The sequence below is a fragment of the Juglans microcarpa x Juglans regia genome, chromosome 1S (assembly GCF_004785595.1).
Source record: "Juglans microcarpa x Juglans regia isolate MS1-56 chromosome 1S, Jm3101_v1.0, whole genome shotgun sequence".
Classification (NCBI taxonomy): Eukaryota; Viridiplantae; Streptophyta; class Magnoliopsida; order Fagales; family Juglandaceae; genus Juglans; species Juglans microcarpa x Juglans regia.
Window position 1 is genome coordinate 26,275,684 of NC_054595.1, and position 21,538 is coordinate 26,297,221.

The window sequence follows — 21,538 nt, forward strand, 5'->3', positions numbered from 1 at the left end:
GAGAAGTCGCTTAAAATGATTTTGATACAGTTTGATAAAATGACTGTAATACTATGACTGGAAGTCACAGCGAAGTGATTTGTGTTACATTTCACTAGTCTAGTCTGGCTACATGAGACTTCCACTATCTATTTCCCACAATACTTGATTAGGAGAAGCGAAAACATATGAAAATAACAAATAGGAGATGTGTTGAATCGTCGACGGATGACTGTCAAGGACTGTGGTGGGGCGTGGCAGCAATAAGCACTCTTTAGTGCGCCTATGCACTAAGGAGTTGTGATATCCCATATGATATAGATAATGGTAGATGATGTACGAGATCTCACACTGCTTGGTAATAAGAAGTTCTTACGCTTTATAAGGTTTTAATAGAGCTCCAATTGTATCATTGACTAGTCCTTTTGAAGTATATGTCATGTGGTTTTGACTTTCCATTGGGGCATTACAAATGGTATCAGAGTTTATCCCAACTAGAAATGTGAAACTTGAGTCATGCCACCTACAATGGACATGCCCGATAAGGACGTCGAGAATTTAAGGGGGGTAGATTGTAATACCCCATATGATATAGATAAGAGTATGTGGTATATGAGATTCTACATTGTTTGGGAATGATAAGTTCTTACTCTTTATAAGGTTCCAATGAGACTCTAATTGTATTATTGACTAGTTCTTTTGGTGTATAGGTCATGTAGTTTGTGCTTTCCATTGGGGCATTACAAATAGTATCAGAGCCTATTTCAACCAGAAATGTAGAACTTGAGCCATGCCACCTATAATGGACATGCACAATGAGGACGTTGAGAATTTAAGAGGATATATTGTGATACCCTATATGATATGAATAAGGATATGTAGTGTATGAGATCTCACATTGTTTGAGAAGGAAAATTTTTTACTCTTTATAAGGTTATAATGAGGCTCCAATTGTATCATTGACTAATCTTTTTGGAGTACAAGTCATGTGATTTGGGTTTTCTATTGAGGCGTTACAGGAGTCCTGCGTTTTCGTTCCGTTTGACATTCAGCTTCGACTGTTTGAAGGATCTGTCTTTGGGGAGTCCTGCGGTGGGGGTTGTGGGGGGTCGGAAAATAGTAGATCGGCACTTCTCTTTACTATGGGCAGAAAACAAAATAAAAACTGGTAAAAAAAGGGTTGGACAATTTATAGACAAGCCATACGAGAGGAGGGAGGGAGGAGCCAAAGTTCCACCCCCTTTGGACAGAGAGTAAGGAATCTTTGGATTTTTGGTTGAGAGCAAAATCATCTAGAGAGAGAAAAATATTTTTCACGATTGAGAACACTGTTTAAAATGAACTTGGTAATAGTGTTTCAGTATAATATTAAAAAATTATATATTTTTTCTATTAAATAAAAATCTACTCATCATCCACACTAGGAGTTAGTCGGAGTCGGATTAGGGCTATCAATTTTGGTTTTTTTTTTTTAGTTTTATATTTAGTCTATTTTAAAAAACAATTTTTTGTGGCCTTTCAAATTTCAAAAAATTTAAAACTAAAACTAAATTATTCACAGCTAATTTACTTATATACTAATATCTAATTTATTTTTATTTTCAACTTATACTATAGTGTCTAATTACATATTATCATACTATAATATTATATATTATTTTTAATGTCTAATTACATGTTATTATTCATTAGTATTACATGTTATTATACTAATGTCTAACTTATTTATAGCTTAATAATATACTAGACTTTCCAATGATTAATTACATGTTATTATACTTTAATAAATTAGTATATGTGTTATTAATTCATTATACTAGACTTATTTAAATACCAGTGTCTAATTTATTTTGATACTTGATTATACATGGTAGTAATATTATGACGTTTACATATATTAAACTATCATTAGTATATTTATATTATAGTATAAATATATTATCTTATAATAATTAGCTCATACTAGTATATTATTAAATTTAACTACATATTTTCTAATTATATAACTATATAACTATACTAGTATATATGATAAATATATATAAATACATCTTTTTATAACATATGTATAATATCGAAGTCAGATCTAGAGTCGGAGTCGGAGTCGGAGTCAGAGTCGGAGTTGGAGGATAAAGCCGGAGTTAGAGTCAAAGCATAAAGTTGGAGTCGGATCGGATCGGATGAGAGTCGGTCCAACAATACCTTTGACTCCAATTCTGACTCAAAAATTAAAAAAAAAATAATCTGACTTTCACTTTGTTTTGAAGGAGTCAGGCAGAGCCATATTTGAAGTCGGATTTTCAGATTTTTACTCATCCCTAATCCACACACCACATATTTTTTAATTTTCATTTTATTTTTTTCTTTGCCAAATATGTGGTGTATAGAAGATAAGTAAAATAGTTCAATTAATTTAGGAGGAATAAAACTAAAAAATAAAATAAAATAAAATAAGTGTAAAGTATAGTGTATGATTGTGGGATAATAAACAACAAAACTCATTCTCTAAATCTTATAAAATATATTAATTCAAATTACTTTACTCTTATTAACCAATTATCTTACTGTTATTTACATACTTTCTCAACCCCACCTCATATGATATACTTAACGAAACCAAATATAAAAGATTATCCTCTCCACGTGATTACGCCATTCCGGGTTTTGTTTTTTTGTTCTCTCTCTTTCCTACGGCGATTCCTAGAACTTGCTGAAATGCTGATCCTTCAAAGTCTTTCTTCCACTTTGCGAGAAGACAAAGGTAAGTCAAACACAGCCTTTCTTATATTATGATCGTGGGATATTTGTAAATATCTATGAAATGAAATGATTTCTAAATAATAATAAAATAATTTTAATTAAGATGTATTATTAAATTTTAAAAAAATAGAAAAAAAATTAAATAAAAATATTATAAAATTAAAAATTATTTAAAAATAATTTTTTAATATAATTTTTATTTTAAAATTTAAAAATTGTATTTTTTTTATTTTATTTAGAAGTTTGAAAAAATTATATTGAATTTTATATTTTAATAATAATTAAATAATAATTAAATGAAAATTTTTAAAATTTTTAAAATAAAAATTATTTTATATTTAAATAAAATTTGAGAATGAAATATTTAAAAATATATAATAATACCTCGGGGCTCGGCGTCCAAACGAAAAAAGGCAACAGAAAATTAAAGAAAAAAGAAAGAAAAAAAAAAAAGCAAAAGCAAATGGCTTCGTGTTGTTTGGCTTATCTTTTTAAACATTGCGAGTGTAGAGTGTCGTGAAAGTGACGATTTTTGTTTTTAAGGAGCCACCTAGTAATGGATAACCGTTGATGTGTTGTTGAAAGCGTGCGGAACTTGAGCTTTGTAGCTAAGAAAGCAGACGAGCTATACTCTTGCTCCATTAATTTCTCTGAAAGGCACACAAGTTGGATGCTTGTGCTTTTGATCAGGTGGATCTTGATCTTTTAACTCAGATAATTAGTATATTTATTACTTGATTTCCGGGCAAGCTTTAGCATTTTGCTTTGGGACTTTTAGGTAGGCGGGTCGTATAAAAACTTGGCATTTGAAGGATTGTAGCTGGTTGATTTGAGAAAAGGGTAAGATGGGTTCATATGGAAAGCTTGCAAGGAGGGCTTTGGAGACTGATATGCCGGTCATGGTTCAGGTATTCAGGCTAGAATCGCAAATGGTGTTGACTTCTTGTTTTTCTCCCTTTCTTTGAATCCATTTGTATTCAGCTTCAATTTGTATTTGGATTTATGTATCATTTCATTTTCGGGTGCGGAACAATGTTTTTGTTTATGGTGGTGATCGAGGTGGGAGTTTTTGGTTTTCGCAGATACAGGAACTGATCCGAGGAGCCAAAAATGCGGTGTCTTTGGCTCAGGTTTGTTTTTCTAATTCTAATGCTATGTTATGTTATTAAGGCGTTACTGTTATCATGAAAGTTTTGAGAATTGAGATGAAGCACAGTATTTTAGTATTCCAACTTCCAATGTCTACTTGTTACTATACTGGTTTGGTGCTGATTTTGATGACCATGGAGGTACCGAGATCATTTTTATTTATTCTCGGAAAATTAGGGCGCGTCTGATGCTGGTTTTGAAGGGGCTTTCTTTGTTTGGTAAAGTGAAGACTACGAAAGGGCAAGAAAAACTTTCTTGACATTGTATATATAGAAACTGTTTTTCCAAGTTGATCTAGAAAATTGGCTCTTTCAGCGACTTCACTTTTGTTTTGGTTTTTCCTCACTAAAGTTTGTTGGATAACCTCGAAGAAAATGGCATTATTAAGAAAGGTTTTTTTATTTTATTTTTTATTTTTTTTAGTTTTACTGACAAAATTGAAAATTTGTTTTTTTATTTACTTCCTAAATTAGTTTTTATCACATAAAATTGTAGAGAATGATAAGAAAAATTAGGAACCTTTTAATTTTTCCTAAACTGAAAACATAAAGCAGTAGAAGTGACGTTACCTAAAAACAGGTTGTTTCAAAACTATTTTTAGAATGTGTTTCGTACGTCCTCTTCTATTATTTAAGGAGAAGAATACCAAACAGGCTCTAACAGTGCATATCCCAGTGTGAAACCCCTTCAGAGAACCAAACAACAGAATTCTTTTTTGAACTTGAGAGACAATAGCTGCAAAATCATGTGTGGTGTTTTAAGCCACTTCTCACACAAAAACTTGAGCCACTTCTTGGAGCTTTCATATTTAAGGTTCCAATTACGTATGCAGATTTGTTCATTGGTTGTAGAGTGTTGTATTTGTTTTTATTTTTATACATTTAGTTTATTTTTTTTTCAGAGTGTATACAATCTTTTGAGAGCTGTAATTTTCGGTGGTTTTTGTCCCTCAGTTGCATCTTTATGTAACTCCTTATGCTTTTGGTTGAAATATGCTCTAGGGTGTAGTTTTTTGGCAACCACCCAAAAGGGCATTGGATAAGGTCAAAGAACTTGTATGGGAGCCATCAATTAGTCGATATGGTGCTGATGAAGGTATCCCTGAACTCAGGGAAGCATTAATAAAAAAGGTATCTATCTTCAAGAGTTATACATGACTTAACCTTTCAGCGAACTCTCCCTTGTTGCAAATGATGCTGCCCAACTTCTCGGAAATGAAATAATTTGAATTCTGTAGCTACTGCCATCTCAAGCGACCCTTCCAACGTTTCAACTTATGGCATTTCTCCCATCTTAAATTTGTTGTCAGAAATGGAAATCGATAGACGGCCAATATGACTGTCCAACTGAAAGTAGTAAGTTAATTCTTTTATCTCTGTTTTGCAGTTGCACAATGAAAATAAACTGTACAGATCTTCTGTGATGGTTACTGCCGGAGCAAATCAGGTAGCCACAAATGGTTTCTATTATTTGATTTTCTCTTCTTAAAAATTCTATCAGAGAAGACAAAATTATCTGGGTTTTGGAAGATACCAACGTTAAGTTGAGAGCCAATTGTTTCCTTTTTATGTTGTTTTATTACTCAGCCGATGGGATGAGGGGGAGAATCCATTTGATGGAACCCAATTCTTAGTTCCGCATAAATGCAAGCCTTCTATTGGTTCCTTGTGGTTACTAGTGTCGGTCGCTTTATTCTTTAGTGTATTAGATGCTTTGCTTGCTTTCTTTTTACAACCTCATAATTGATGTTTCAATATTTGCTTGTAATTCTCACATCATTGACTAAATCCTGCTTTTGGATATAATTTCGTTGGATTAGTTAATGAAAATACTTCTTCATATGATGGAAGATGGAAATAGAATAATTAATTCTTCCCTCCAAAGAAACGAGTCGAGAAATTTTCCTCAACAGAAGGTGTGCGCATCTGTGGTTGTGTTTTCCCCTTGATTGGTATATCTGCAATTTTTTTAATCCAATACTGAAGTTCATATGTGTTGAAAGTTATGATCTTTACTCCTTTAACACAGTTTTGCTTTCTAGTATGTTCAGGTGTCAGAAATAATGTATTGGTATCATATTTTGTGTTACTCATTCCGTTGGCTTAAAACAAAACGATGTGATTTCCAACAGTCCCATAGTACTCATTTCGTGAATCTGAAGCAATTTTCTACCTATTGCAATGCAGGCATTTGTAAATCTTGTTCTTACATTGTGTGATGCTGGCGATTCTGTAGTTATGTTTGCACCATACTATTTCAATGCCTACATGTCCTTCCAGATGACTGGCATCACTAATATACTGGTGGGTCCTGGTAGCCCCAAGACACTTTATCCAGATATAGGTGAGAAGCTTATGACCTGCTCATTTTAGATTAGATTAGACGTGCAACTGTCTCTACATGATTGGACTTCCTCTTAATGATTGTGCTGCTCATTGTATGAGATTGGATACCATTGATGTTCAGGACTTAATCAGACAGGGCAATATGGGTATGTAAGGTCTCTAAGAATTATAAGTAGTATAATGGAATCAAGTCTAGACATGTGATTCTCCATTGCCATTACATAACAGACAAGAACCGTTTTCAGGCTCTCAATACTTTGTTCTCACGTCTCATGACACACCTTGAGGTTTACTAGGGGTTTAGTTATTTGTTTTACTAAGTGGGTTTAGTCATTGGAAGGGTTGTGGTTTTGCCGTGGAGAATGAGTTTAGGCAGTGTTCTTGTAGTAGCGATTATATTTTAGGGGTAGATTGATTAAATTTCTTAATTGTGACCCAAAGCCAAACTTCTAGAAGGGTGGAATGTTGAACTGCCCCATCTTAATCTCCATCTTTTCAGTAGTTCCAAGAATTTTCAAGTTCCTCACAAAGACACCCTTGAAGTGGCCGGTGGCTCTTATATGGTGCTTTTCTGGTCTCTACTTTATTTATGTGTTTTGTAATTGCTCTTATATGGTGCTTTTCTGGTCTCTACTTTATTTATGTGTTTTGTAATTTGCATTGAGATTAAGATATTTAAAGGAAAATAATTCCTGTAAACTTTCATTGGCAGGATATATTTGCATGAGATTAAAAAAAAGCACGAGTTGAGCTTAAAGTATTTTATGGAAAACTACTCCAGTGAAGTTTCATTGGCAGTATCATTATCTTCTTAGAAATGTTGGTTTAAATTTTTATTATTCACGATTTTATTTTATTTATCTACACAATGCTTATTGAAGAAATATATAATTCAATGCTTTCTGTGAATTATATCTAGATATAAAATAGTTTGTTCTTTTAAAAGAAGAATATTGGAGGATTGGTGTTTATTTAACATAAGGCATGCGACAGTTCAGTTTTCCCCTTATTATTATAATTTTGTTTGGGCCATTTGTCTGACTATATTGATCCTCAGACTGGTTAGAAAGAACCTTGCTGGAAACTAAACCAACTCCAAAGCTTGTTACTGTTGTTAATCCTGGCAACCCAAGTGGGACTTACATTCCAGAGCCTCTTCTTAAGGTCTCTCTCTCTCTCTCTCTCTCTCTCTCTCTATATATATATATATATATATATATATATGTATCGATGTACATAGACACACACGGACGCTGGACTCACACACGAGTAGTCATGCATGTTTATGCCTGTATCCTTATCAGACGTATGTTGCAATGAATACAGTTGATCAAGCCTAAAAATCTTTTTGAAAACATAATGATTTCTTGCATTTCTTTTGTCCTGAATATTCTTACAATGTGCTTTCTCTTCTTTATGTAGAGGATTTCTGATCTCTGCAGAGATGCTGGATCTTGGCTTGTGGTAGATAATACATACGAGTGAGTTTCTTCATATGTTTTTCCAGTAAATGTATTAGGTATAACGATTATTTCTCAAATCATTCTCTCTTTTTGTTTCATATTTTTCTCTTTATTGGGAGAAGGGGGGGGGGGGGGGGGGGGGTGAAATCCTAAAAATTGTCATAGGGGCATAAAAATATTGTTTTGACATGAATTATTTGGTTCTTATCTAGAAATGGATATATAAAAGCAGGCTTCGAGCTATGATATTGTTTGTGTATATATACATATTTATAAATGTGTGTGTATGACAATGACTATTTTCTTGTATTTCAACAACAAAGAATAAAAACCAGAATTTTATGAAAATAGAAAACGTTGAACTTGAAAAGGAATAACTTGCAATGCTTATCATTAAGAGAAGCACTATACTCTCAGTAGGAACAATGGTATCAATGATACGGAGCTTTGCCCAAAGGAAGTTATTTCTAATAAATTGGTTCCCAGGTGCGAGATAATTAAGATATTTGGCTTTTATGGTTAGTTAACGTGTAGAAATTAAAAAAAGTCATTACTCTGTTGGTGATAAATGAATTTACGTATGGAGATAAAGAAAAAATTGAGACGTACTTTCCTAAAATTTATGTCCTTATGTATATAAACTTAAATATGCAAAAATCTTTCTTGGCTTGGCTTTTGTAGCTGCCATTATGCTTTCTTTAGATATTTTTTCAGTTGTTAGATAATTAGGCCTGTAAACCCATAAATGTTGTCTCAATTCATCATATTTCATTAGATGCAGGATTTGATATGTTTCAAAGAATGAACTGGATATGGATAGTTCCAATATAATTTCAATCTTAGACAAAAAGCCACCTTTTTATCTATTTCGTTTATTTTGTTACTGGGACAGGGGAATGTGCATTATATAGTTTTTCCTATACATATATGTTATATTTTATGTGTAACGCCCCAATGGAAGGCCCAAACCACATGGCCTATACTCCAAAAGGACTAGTCAATGATACAATTGGAGTTCCACTAGAACCTTATAAAGAGCAAGAACTTCTCCTTCCCAAGCAATGTGGGATCCCATACACCACCTACCCTTATCCATATCATATGGGGTATCACAATCTACCCCCCTTAAATTCCCGACGTCCTCGTCGGGCCTGTCCATTGTAGGTGGCACGGCTCAAGTCCCACATTTCTGGTTGGGATAGTCTCTGATACCATTTGTAACGCCCCAATGGAAGGCCCAAACCACATGGCCTATACTCCAAAAGGACTAGTCAATGATACAATTGGAGTTCCACTAGAACCTTATAAAGAGCAAGAACTTCTCCTTCCCAAGCAATGTGGGATCCCATACACCACCTACCCTTATCCATATCATATGGGGTATCACAATAATTTGTAACGCCCCAATGGAAGGCCCAAACCACATGGCCTATACTCCAAAAGGACTAGTCAATGATACAATTGGAGTTCCACTAGAACCTTATAAAGAGCAAGAACTTCTCCTTCCCAAGCAATGTGGGATCCCATACACCACCTACCCTTATCCATATCATATGGGGTATCACAATCTACCCCCCTTAAATTCCCGACGTCCTCGTCGGGCCTGTCCATTGTAGGTGGCACGGCTCAAGTCCCACATTTCTGGTTGGGATAGTCTCTGATACCATTTGTAACGCCCCAATGGAAGGCCCAAACCACATGGCCTATACTCCAAAAGGACTAGTCAATGATACAATTGGAGTTCCACTAGAACCTTATAAAGAGCAAGAACTTCTCCTTCCCAAGCAATGTGGGATCCCATACACCACCTACCCTTATCCATATCATATGGGGTATCACATTATGTGCATCTATCTTAGACTACTGCATTGATAGGTTATCTACTGCATTCGACTTGTGCCCCTACATGGTGTAAGGTGGGCAATGATGTAGTCGCTTGATATGTTGTTTAGTCTGGGAAATCTTATTGTTTCCTTTTCATAGATTTTTCTCCAATTGTATCTGGTCATATTGATTTGTCATTTGAGGAGGTTTAAATGTTTTTGGAGTACTCACTCGTGGTTTGTCTGGATTTTATTTTCAGATACTTCATGTATGATGGTCTAAAACACTCTTGTGTGGAGGGAGATCACATAGTGAACATATTTTCCTTCTCAAAAGCATATGGGATGATGGGATGGCGGGTGGGATATGTAAGTAATGCTATGGTCTCTCCTTTTGCCGAACTTAGAATGGAGCATTGGCTTACCTATCCAAAAAAAAAAAAAAAAAAAAAAAGAAAAAGAAAAAGAAAAAAGAAAAGAATGGAGCATTAGCGTGTGCAGAACAAATTGTGCATTTGCTATAATTATAAAGGGTGAGCAACATGTATCTCTCACTTGATTGGTAGTAGTTACTTTTATTTCCTAGTGTCAATTAATTGTCTTTGAAAAAACATTCATCTCAATTTACTTATTATCCTCTGTGGCAACATCTTCCTGTTTAGACAAAAAACCTTCAAAACTGGGGCTAGTACCTTACCTTCATTTTTCTTCATGTGTTATGATTATACCATTTTAAGCAAGGATTAAGCTTGAAACCGTTGAGAGAGAAGCAATATGATATTCCAAAATGAAATCATATTCAATTTATTTTGGCGACTAAACAGTTATGAGACAGCAAGCTAACCTCCTCCTTTCATAGGTTTATGCTGGATGTTTTATTATGAATAAAGATTTTATTAATATCAATAGAGGAATAGGCAAAGTCCAAGTACATGGGAGCTATACAAGAGAAAAGACCTAGTTGGGACGAAGAAATAGATACAAGCAAATCATGAACATTGAGCCCATTTATGCTGGATTTTAATTTGTTTTGGTTGATGAATAATGTCTTCCATCTGCTAGTCCGGGCTAATGATTGAGTGCATACAGATAGCATACCCATCAGAAGTAGAGGGCTTTGCAGCTCAACTCCTCAAAGTTCAAGACAACATTCCCATCTGTGCTTCAATAATTTCACAACACCTTGCCCTTTACTCCTTGGAATCGGGACCTGAATGGGTCACTGATCAAGTAAAAGATCTTGTCAAGAACAGAGAAATTGTTTTAGAAGCGTTGTCTCCCCTTGGAAAAGATGCTGTTAAAGGAGGAGAAGGTGCTATATACCTGTGGGCAAAGCTTCCGGAGAATTATGTAGATGACTTCAAAGTTGTTCGGTGGCTCGCTCATAGGCACGGGGTGGTGGTGATCCCAGGAAGTGCTTGTGGGTGTCCAGGGAATATTAGGATCTCCTTTGGAGGCTTGATAGAGAGCGATTGTAAAGCTGCAGCAGAGAGGCTGAAGAAAGGGCTAGAAGAATTAAACAGAGATGGAATGGTGGAGTAACCCAAAAATTACAAGGTTAATTAAAAACCTTGAAATTGGAAGTACATATGCTTTTGAACAATGAGCGATTGAAACCTTCATGATATTAGAGCAGTGCTTCCGGTTACGTATATTCAGAACTGTAATTTCCAAAAAATACATTCTCGTACTTTTCTACAATGATGTCTGATACATGTAAAATGTTTATTGGTTTAACAAGGTTCACATCATAGAAATATATACGTGAACCAGTTTTTTGTTTTTACCCAGAAATTTGAAGTTGTGATATTGGAATTGAGAATTATCATGATGATCAAAACCCTCAAAGATGAGAGAGACGAAGGTGGGACATATACAGCCGGCTCTGGTTATGCCAGATGATACATCTTGGTTGTCTCATAAATGATGAATGATGAATCATAACACGAGTTTCAGCCAACTCACTTGATGCCTTTCACAGAGAGTTGATCAGGTTTTTTGGTAGGGTGCAGCATCTGTCAAAAAAACTCAAAAAAGTTTGATGCATTGGCTCTTTTATCTTTCTTGTTCCCCACCATCACCACTGCTGTAACAAGCTTCAGCCCAAAAGAAGCTTCTGTAATTGCTCACAATTGTGTAATTTGGTCTGTAGAAATATAGAAAATTACAGATTAGTTTCTCAGCTATTTTGCCCAAAGTTTTGAATACCGTTTTAGTGACCGTTTCAGATAACAGTATTGGAACGAAATATTTTGATACCGGTACTGTTTCCAGATAGTTTATATATAGATAAATTAATTATAATTATAATTTATATAAATTATATTTCAAAATAACATCAATGTAAGTTTTAAAAAGTTAAAAACACATTTATAAAACTCAATAATACTTCTAAGCTTTCAATCCAACTATTAAAAAAAATAATCACTCATCTTTATTATGAAAATGGGAGTAGGGATTTGATTTTCAATCCTCGAGCAAAGGGGGTTAAAAAAAGTTAAGAAAATAGCCTTCAGATTGTAAGAATTGAAGTGAAAATTGTGAAAATACACTGAAAATATAAAAATATAAAATTTTGGCCGGCACACTAAAAGCTAACCGGTACATCGAAAATTAGTCGATATTGACCGAAACGCACCGGTACGACCGGTATTTGATCTGGTATGAAACACATATTCTTTGTATTAGTGAATAGTGACTACCCTGGCACAATAAATACGGTACGGCCGGTACGATGTGGTATTTAAAACTTTGATTTGCCACAGAGAGTGCCACCCCCAAAAGAAAAAGAAAAAGAAAAAGAAAAAGAAGTAAAGGAAATGACTTTAGGCTGAAAAGGGTCCACTTATTTTGGGCCAGACTTTAATTGTCAAAATTCAATCTACAAAATGGGCCCTACATTTCCAACGGCCGCCGACAATCCATCCCAGACACAATCAAAACACCTTAAACGGCCAAACCCAAAAAGAAGCCCACCCATAAAAAGCACCCACTTTTGCTGGAAAATTTACATCTTAAAAGAGCCAGCTCAAGGACAATATCGTCATTTCGTAACCTCTCCATCCTCTCCGTCCCTCGCCGTTTAAACGTCGCCCATGGGCCATCAAGCCCACTGCTCCATCAAGCAGACTGAACGAGAAACTAGTGAAGAGGGAAAGTTCTAAAGAGTGAAGCTTTCGGACACGGTGAGCTCGCTTCTTCTCTTCTTCTTCTTCTTCGGAAGGAAACCGTAAACTGTTCGGATTTGGTTTCTCTGCGGAAACCTAGAGAGAGGGATAGTGAGAGGGAATGGGAGGGTCTTCACTGTCTGGCTTGCAGGAACACCTGAAATTGGCGAGGGAGTACGCTCTGGAAGGAGTCTATGACACCTCCATTATCTTCTTCGACGGCGCCATTGCTCAGATCAACAAGTGAGTTTTCACTTTTCGAAATTCTGTCATTTTCTAGGGTTTCGGTTTGGCAATCTTTGAAGTTTCTGGACCAGTGTTACGAAATCTTGGGCATATTGGGTTCTGCTGCGCTCTCGTTGCTTTTGGGTTATCTTTTTCTTACTCATGGTTTAGTTTAATGCATTTCGATTTAGGAATTTTCTTTATTTTTTATTTCCTCGAAGAAAACGTTTTGATAGAAAATTTCCCTGTTTGTGCTGAGTTCACTTAAAAGCTTTTGAATTTTCTATTCTGATTCAACTTTCCAGGCACCTAAACACTCTTGATGACCCTTTAATTCGTGCAAAATGGATGAATGTCAAAAAAGCCATTTCCGAGGAAACGGAAGTTGTAAAGCAATTAGATGCAGAGAGGAAGGCATTCAAGGAAAGTCCCGCGGGCCGACGCACTTCTTCACCGCCAATAAATGCTAAATCCTCATTTGTTTTTCAACCGTTGGATGAGTACCCAACTTCCTCAGGCGGTGCTATGGATGATCCTGATGTATGGCAGCCACCTAATCGGGATCCTACGAGTAGAAGACCAGCAAGGGCCGGTCAAGTGGGCATGAGGAAGTCGCCACAAGATGGGACTTGGGCTCGCGGTTCCACTAAAACTAATACAACTGGCCGAGCTCCAAAGGCTGGTGGTTCAAGCAGGGTAAATTCAGGTGTTCGAGCATCAACTACTGGAAAGAAAGGCCCTGGTTCTGGCAAATCTAGTAAGGGAGATGCGGCGGTAAGTTGCAGTAGGCGGGTGATTTTTTATTTTCTGAGCACGTTTTCAATCATATAATTGGCTTTTACAGTCCTTGCATGAAGAAATGCTGATCCCAAAAGTTATAATACGTCTTACATTTTGTGTGGTACTTTACTCTGTGATTGCTGGTACCAAACTTTGAATTCTAGGTTTTTTATCTGAGTATCCTGGTTTCAAATGAAGTTGAATTCCAAGTATCAAGGTTTTTCTCTGAAGTTTACCTCTGATGTGGAAGTTTTATGGAGGCTTTAGATTTCAAGGTTGGAATTATTGACGTTGAAATATGTAACTGTCAAGGTTTTCCTTTGAGATGTGACCATATCAAGTTATGAGGTGTTTTGGATTAAAAGTTTGGTTCTGTTTTTCTAAGGAAGCGATTAGCTGGTTCCATTTTGTAATCAGGTTAAAGTAGACAAGGCCATGATTACCAAACTTCATCTTAACAAAGGTGTACTTTCCCATCTAAGTGCATTAAGTTGGTTTTACTGAAGTCCAACACTTCAGACTATGGTGTTCCTCTGAGATTCTAATCGTTTGTCTTATCCTTGAGGTTTGTGAAGATATTTGCAAGCCTCATTGTGAGAATAGGTTGTATTCAGGATTTTGCTTACCGTATAGGCAAGTTAATGGTGTATGCAGGTATTGTCTTTTTCATTTGTTTTCATTTATGATATTAAAACTATGAATGGGATCGATGAATTGATTTATATGTTATTGATATTTTTCCTCTACCTTTTTATTCTTATCATGTGAATTCTTTGGGAATAAAAAAGTTTGTAAATTTTAGCAATTTTTGGTTGTATAAGGAAACCGCAGTCCCTACTCTACTCTACTTCAGTTTTTGGTCATAATTAAATTATGCAGTCCCTACTCTACTTCTGACTTCCTTTCTGAACTATGATTAATTATATAAGACTCAGGTTATCTATATCATGCTAAATGATGCATGTCTATGTATGTTATTAGAATGGTGATGCTGAAGATGGAAAGTCAAAGAAGGGACAATATGAGGGGCCTGATCCCGACTTGGCTGCAATGCTTGAAAGGGACGTGTTGGAAACCAGTCCCGGAGTAAGATGGGATGATGTTGCTGGGCTTAGTGAAGCAAAAAGACTACTAGAAGAAGCTGTTGTGCTTCCTCTATGGATGCCTGAGTATTTCCAGGTACTCTTGATTGGTTAAAGCTTAGCTAGCATAAAAGCATATCGCATCTTCTTTTTAATGAAATTCAATAATACTTGCAATCGGAGGTAATTATGGCGTTGGGACCTGATATCAGTTCATCTCTCACTTTGATTATACATAGGCCTATTAAGCCCATAGTATGTGCTCAGAAGCAGATTTCTTTATGCTCTACCACTGTTTTAGCCTTTAACATTTTACATGCTGGGTTAATTTTGAGTCCATTTGAATGAAGGACATCTCAACATAACAGTTGTATTGGATGTGACCACTCGAATTCAATCCTCACACTTCAATTGGGGTGGGAGGCTTTTACTATTTCTCTATCCCGCATTGCTGCATCTCCATGAGTTGAGCGATTTTCTCTCATGCAATTAGATGTAGTTTTTGCAGGCATAGATCATTGGTTGGGTTAAGCTTGCTGCTTCTTTACTTGTAGGGAATTAGAAGACCCTGGAAAGGTGTCCTCATGTTTGGTCCTCCTGGAACTGGGAAGACACTACTAGCTAAGGCAGTGGCTACAGAGTGTGGCACCACATTTTTCAATGTTTCCTCAGCTACATTAGCTTCTAAGTGGCGTGGGGAGAGTGAGCGCATGGTGCGGTGCTTGTTTGATCTTGCTAGAGCATATGCGCCGAGTACTATTTTTATTGATGAGATTGATTCTCTCTGCAATGCTCGAGGGTAACTCTTTCACCATTGCTTGTGGATATTTGAAAAGCCTATTGATTTTTGCTTCACTTCTTCTACTGTAAGATCTAAGTAAACTTAATTTTTTTTCTCAGAATCATTTTTCTCATGTGTTATCCTTCTTTTTGTTGTGTTTCTGCCCGTATAAATTTGAGCATTTGTGGACATATACTTGGCACATATATCCTGTTTTTTTTAACCTATTTTTGACAGGTAAACAAGAACTTTTATTGATAGCAATAGGAATAGCCCATGCATGGTTGCATACAAGAGAAACACCTAGTCATGATTAACAATTGATACGAGACAGTTATGGATGCTCAGTCATTGAATTCTATTACAATTGACCATTGGAATAAAATATTGAAAAAAAGAAGTTCTAAGCTCATCCATGGTCCACTCACGATCTTCAGAACTTCAATCATTTATTTCCCTCCAAAACCATGTTGTTTTTAACCTCTCAGTTGAATGTTTAAATATGCATGTCTCTGTTTATTGTATGAATTTCCTTTCACTGTACATGTGCAAACTAGAACCAGATTCATGAATATGTTTGTTCTGCTTTAAAATTTATATCAGTTGAAACATTATTATTGACCATTTTTGTATTTTTATTGAACCCAAATTCAAATAATTTATATTCTTCAGGGCATCAGGGGAGCATGAATCATCCAGAAGAGTAAAGTCTGAACTCCTAGTTCAGGTGGATGGCGTAAACAATAGTTCCACAGGTGAAGATGGTGCCCGAAAAATAGTGATGGTTTTGGCAGCTACTAACTTTCCATGGGACATAGATGAGGCGTTGAGGTTGGTCTTCTATTTGTTGCTTTTTTCTGTTGGTATTGTTTACCCAATGAGTTGTCAACTATAATTACTCTCTTTTATATGTAGACGCATTTCAAATCTTACCATTTGGAGTTTCTTATCTAATTTGGTGTAATCTAATGCAGGAGGCGGCTGGAAAAGCGTATTTACATTCCTCTTCCAAATTTTGAGAGCCGGAAGGAACTTATTCGGATCAATTTGAAAACTGTAGAGGTAAATTAGTTTACACCTGTATTGTTGCCATGTACGGGATTACGATGTTATGAAGAATTGAAGATCTTGCTTGTTTTTTGTACCATGTTTGGTTTTGAATTTCCGTGTAGTATTACTTATAAAAAAAATTGTGGTGTTATATGAATTTCTTGGCTTATTTCGAATTACCTGGATTGATAACATCGATGTAACTTGATTGGCATAGAATCGTATATACATGTTTACTAAAGAAGCCTACACTTTTCAACATGTCTGTCTTCTTGCTTGTGCCTTCACTCTGCATTTATGCTACTGTTATTGTCTTGATAAAGTTGTTCTGTCATGGAAGATAATTCTATTTTGAAGCATCAATATATTTTATGGTTTATTTTTTTCATTGAATCATATTTATCATATACCAGGTCGCTCCTGATGTAAATATTGATGAAGTGGCTCACCGAACAGACGGTTACAGTGGAGATGATCTAACAAACGTTTGTCGGGATGCTTCCTTGAATGGCATGAGGCGAAAAATAGCTGGAAAAACACGTGATGAGATTAAGAACATGCCGAAGGACGAGATTTCAAATGACCCTGTTGCCATGTGTGACTTTGAAGAGGCCTTAGGGAAGGTCCAACGAAGTGTTTCTGCAGCTGACATAGAAAAGCATGAGAAATGGTTTACAGAATTTGGGTCAGCATAAACAGGATCATGCCTTACTGAAGGTAATAGATCGTCTTCCTAACCAGTCAGTTTACTTAATTGGCGATTGTCTTCCAAGTGTTCCATGTTGTTTTATTTGTTCTCCTGCAGCCGACGACTGTTGGAAATGTATCCAATCGATGTGTTAATTTTGTGTCTGTAATCTCTCAACCTAGTGTAATGTGGACATTATCGCAGAAGCCTTGTTTATTCACTTGACTTGTGGCAATCTCGAATTCCATCATATCAGTTCTGAATCATGTAACAAACTGTGGATGGAGTGAATTATTATATTAGAAAGAAATGCTACCCTCCAAGATCTCGTTGCTTCCATGCCAATAGGGCCAGATAATTTAACATCTCTCATAAGAGTTTTTCAACATTTTTGTTGTTGATGGTATCCTATTGAGCTAAGAGAAGGCTCTAAAATGTCCAATTTTGGCTATTTTATTTTATTTATAGAAGATTACATTATCGACAACCTCGTTCCTTGATCTTTATCACCGTCTACATGATCGTTTGTTCAGGTTGAACTTTTGACATAATTTTGTGACATTATCACTGATCACATGCTCATATACCTAAATCCCACTTAGGTTAATGTCTATTCATTATACGCTTTTGATATGCTTGGCCAAGTCATTATGTTGCTGCGACAGGATCTTGTGAAGCACCAAATTGCAGATTGCTTGAGGAGTCTCCACGCACTAACAACGATAATGTTGGCAGTGATCTCTGTCACTTTGGATTAAAGCGGGTGGGAGCACAGGAGAGAGGTCAAGACGATGATCCAACCCAATAGATTGTGATAACAATTATTTGATTCTTAGACCCATTAACGAACACTCTTTTTACTCAATAATTATAACACAATTCTAGCTATTATATATGCAGTTCTATACAAAATCTTTTCTTGTCTCGCTTGAAGATGTTTTGGAATTGCACCTACTTCTCCACCCAAGTTAGAAAAGTAAGTGATCACCCTTTGTTTCTTCCTGTATTATTAATTATCTGGTCAGAACTTCCCATTGGTTAAGACCAGATGGCTATTTTCAATACGACCTACCAATTACGAATCGGTTTGGGTAGTTAGATTAAATGAGATGAATTGAGATGATTTATAAATATTAGTGAAATTATTGAGATATTTTTAGAATACTTCAATACTATTCATTATTTTATTATTAATTTTTACATACTTTTTACTACTATATAATATTATTCAATATTCTATTATTACTTTTTTATTATTATTCATAGAATATCTAAGAATATCTCATTACTCAAATACAATTAGTTGAAATTAGATTAGATGAGATGAGATCATCTCTATATCCAAACATAGAAATTAGAGAAATTAGGATTTAGTTTAATATAGGTTAAAACAAGTCGATCTAATTAATTAGACATGCTTGGTAAAGGACTCACTTTCATCTGAACCTGCATGATTCATATACTTTAATTACCCCTAATACCAAGTAAAACGTTTATTAAATTAAATTATACAGATGATACAAAATAACCAGAGTCAAGTGTACTCAAGATCGAGGAACTTCAGAAATTTGCAGTTCTCGTGCTTTTCACGGATTCCACAGTGAGAATAGTATTTGCAGTTCTCGTGCATTTCTGTATTTTTTAACTCAAAAGGACATGTACTTTTAGGTTCACAGTTCATACTGTCATGCCTGATAAACTAGGTTGGAGTTTTGCATGCTCCCTATATTCAAACTGACAATGAAAGGATAGTAAAACTGAGAGCAAAAGTACAGCTAGGGAATAGTAACAGATTGAATGATGTTCATTTTGTTGTTATCTTGGGACGAGTTTTCAAGTCTCTTCGCCCTGCCTAGTTTTTTCATTTTTGTTCTTTCTATATTGTCTCATTCTCTGCTTCCTTCACTCTGCAGGCCTCTTCTCTGTGCTATGATGCTACTTACTCATATTATTTTGGTGTTTTTTTGTTCATTTTGTTGCCTTCTTTTCACGAACGTCGTCTCATGCATGCTTCAGTTTCTTTTTACGGACGTTGGGATGTATCGATAAGTTCAACTGAAGCATCCTAACAAATCAAGATAGATATTGAAGTACACAATATTTCTATATATAAATAATCGGTATGTGATTTTTTTTTACTGTATCTGCAATTGCCCATTAACGTTCGAAATGCATGCGGTAAAATAAACCCTAATATTCACATGCCATTTTTTAAATGAAAAATATTTTAGCAATAAAATGATTACATAAAAATAAATTTACAAACTAATGTGATTTGATGTGTTATGTTAGATTATAAAGTTACTTTTATTATATAGTAGATCTAACAGATTCTATAAAATCATATCAGTTTATAGGTTTATTTTATATAATTTCTTTGTATCTGTTACAGTTTTTTTTTTCAAATTAATTTTTTTCTTCAAATTTTGACAAACTAGCACTGCTCCCTCAAACTTCTCTAGGTCCCATTTCTTTAGGTTCTTCGCTTTGGGAAGAATCATGCTACCGTAGAACTACCGTAACATGATTCTTCAACCAGCTTTTTATCTAAATTTTTTTAAGTGATTCTACATCTAAAATATACTTCAATAATTCAATTAATTAAAAAAAATGTTAAGAACCCGATCATGAGAATATTGATAAAGTAGAAAGCAAAAGCTGCCATTTGCACCAAGAAATTAGAAGGATTAATAATTTAGGTAAAGAGCAGTGATACTCTGCCATCTGAATAATATGAATTTTTTTCATATTTTCTTAACATTTTAAAAAATATAAAAAAAATCAATACATTAATAGTCACTTCTTTAATTAATAAATAAAGAAAAAAATTAAAATATATGAAGTGACAAAATAAAGGGACAAATTGAATGGATAAAGTAATAGCTCGCTCATTTTGACCTAGAGTGCTTTTTCAATTTTTTTTTAATTTTTCTGTTTACATTTTTTAATATTTTAAAAAAATAAAAAAATATACTAATATATTTAAAACACTTTTTTAATTATTAAATAAAAAAAATTATGTCAAGCGATGAATTTAAACAGTCAAATTAAGAGACAAAATAGTTTTTTTCAAATAACATTTCTGTAAAAATTTCTCGTTACTGCCCTACTCCTCAGTACTATCCACCATGGATAACCTCGATCCCTACCCCAAACTGACAAGTACTGTGTTTAAAAATAATGACCTATGTTTTATTCTGTGAACATTTTTATATTATATATGCATGCCTCGTACTGTATACTTTTGAGTATTCCTTGAGCTGCCAAAACAAATATTTATATAGATTTGTGTGTACTTCAGCCACTTTGATTTGTCGGACATGACTCAACCATGGCTAGCTGATAGCTTTGCCTTCCATTAGAGAGAAGTGTGGGGGATTTGAACAAAGATAAAGATCATAAATTGCGAGAAAAAGTACAAGATCAGTGCTGCAACCAATGTCATGGGTGTTGCTTCCCGAGCAGAAGGACAAGCATATGTAGCCAAAATCCCCATTTTTCTCATTGATGGATCGAAGTAGTTTAAATTAAATGACGTGCTTTCTGCAATTATTGTTCCTTCTATTGTCCTTAATTACCATGGTTCCAAGAACTTTTCTTTCATCTATGACCTGGAATTGATGATCAGTACAACCCATCCAGCTAGATGATCAGGTTGTCGATCGGGAAAGAAATTAAAGAAAAAAAAAATGTTATTTTGACTATTAATGTGTTAATATATATTTTGACTATTAATGTGTTAAGAAAAAAATATGCTATTTGGTTTATCTCTTGGCATCGTACTAAGGATTTGGGACTGAATCTGTTATTCTTGTTTGGAGGGTTAATAATTTATTCATGCTCATGATGAGTCATAGTTAAAACAATGCGGTTCACTTTGACTTCATGTACAAAGAATTTATAATTACATATGTAAGGAGATTTTTCTCCCCTATCGGCCCTTACAGCAAGTCCATGAGAGACTACTGGGGAAGTAAGACATAGAGCCCGACCAAGCCCAACGACCTTCCTCTAAAAGGAGTCAGTGGGCCTTGGCAAAGCACTTGGCCCACGGGCAAAACCCACCCTCGAAGTAGCCCGCACGCAGAGAAAGCGGATTGTAGGGGCAAATAGGACTCATCGCCTTGACATCACCCCGAGGACACCCTACCCTTGAGAACCTGCACAGGCAGATGAGCAGAAAATATGGAGAATCTTTAATCTCCTGACAGCAGGCATGGAAAGACTTAAAAGGGAACACCAACAG

The 21,538-nt window shown here is 35.2% G+C and overlaps 2 protein-coding genes across 4 annotated transcripts; both read left to right on the forward strand.

The window, feature by feature from the left end:
- The first annotated feature begins 3,193 nt into the window (after positions 1-3,193).
- LOC121247789 (aromatic aminotransferase ISS1) lies at positions 3,194-11,305 on the forward strand. Its single transcript, XM_041146239.1, has 10 exons — positions 3,194-3,429; positions 3,518-3,647; positions 3,822-3,869; positions 4,890-5,018; positions 5,275-5,334; positions 6,075-6,231; positions 7,291-7,397; positions 7,656-7,714; positions 9,780-9,888; positions 10,609-11,305. The coding sequence occupies exons 2-10, from the start codon at positions 3,585-3,587 to the stop codon at positions 11,059-11,061; spliced, it is 1,185 nt and encodes a 394-aa protein (XP_041002173.1). The 5' UTR covers positions 3,194-3,429; positions 3,518-3,584; the 3' UTR covers positions 11,062-11,305.
- A 1,296-nt stretch (positions 11,306-12,601) lies between these two features.
- LOC121247790 (katanin p60 ATPase-containing subunit A1) lies at positions 12,602-19,435 on the forward strand. Of its 3 annotated transcripts, none has more exons than XR_005937290.1 (9): positions 12,602-12,929; positions 13,217-13,685; positions 14,673-14,870; positions 15,328-15,572; positions 16,227-16,385; positions 16,529-16,616; positions 17,018-17,321; positions 17,895-18,268; positions 18,807-19,435. XR_005937290.1 is itself a non-coding variant. In XM_041146240.1 (7 exons), the coding sequence occupies exons 1-7, from the start codon at positions 12,808-12,810 to the stop codon at positions 17,297-17,299; spliced, it is 1,563 nt and encodes a 520-aa protein (XP_041002174.1). In that variant the 5' UTR covers positions 12,604-12,807; the 3' UTR covers positions 17,300-17,512. The 3 variants fall into 3 exon arrangements, 1 of the variants encoding a protein (XP_041002174.1); XR_005937289.1 differs by having other exon boundaries at positions 17,958-18,268; XM_041146240.1 differs by lacking the exons at positions 17,895-18,268; positions 18,807-19,435 and having other exon boundaries at positions 12,604-12,929; positions 17,018-17,512.
- The last annotated feature ends 2,103 nt before the right edge of the window (positions 19,436-21,538 follow it).

What these genes read in the sequence shown, in the direction of transcription:
- LOC121247789 (XM_041146239.1), top strand. Translation starts at nt 3,585, where the DNA reads ATGGGTTCATATGGAAAGCTTGCAAGGAGGGCTTTGGAGACTGATATG. An exon ending in ATATGCCGGTCATGGTTCAG is followed by an intron (nt 3,648 to 3,821) that starts GTATTCAGGCTA and finishes TGGTTTTCGCAG; the next exon opens with ATACAGGAACTGATCCGAGG. An exon ending in ATGCGGTGTCTTTGGCTCAG is followed by an intron (nt 3,870 to 4,889) that starts GTTTGTTTTTCT and finishes AATATGCTCTAG; the next exon opens with GGTGTAGTTTTTTGGCAACC.
- LOC121247790 (XM_041146240.1), top strand. Translation starts at nt 12,808, where the DNA reads ATGGGAGGGTCTTCACTGTCTGGCTTGCAGGAACACCTGAAATTGGCG. An exon ending in GGATGCCTGAGTATTTCCAG is followed by an intron (nt 14,871 to 15,327) that starts GTACTCTTGATT and finishes CTTTACTTGTAG; the next exon opens with GGAATTAGAAGACCCTGGAA. An exon ending in TCTCTCTGCAATGCTCGAGG is followed by an intron (nt 15,573 to 16,226) that starts GTAACTCTTTCA and finishes TATATTCTTCAG; the next exon opens with GGCATCAGGGGAGCATGAAT.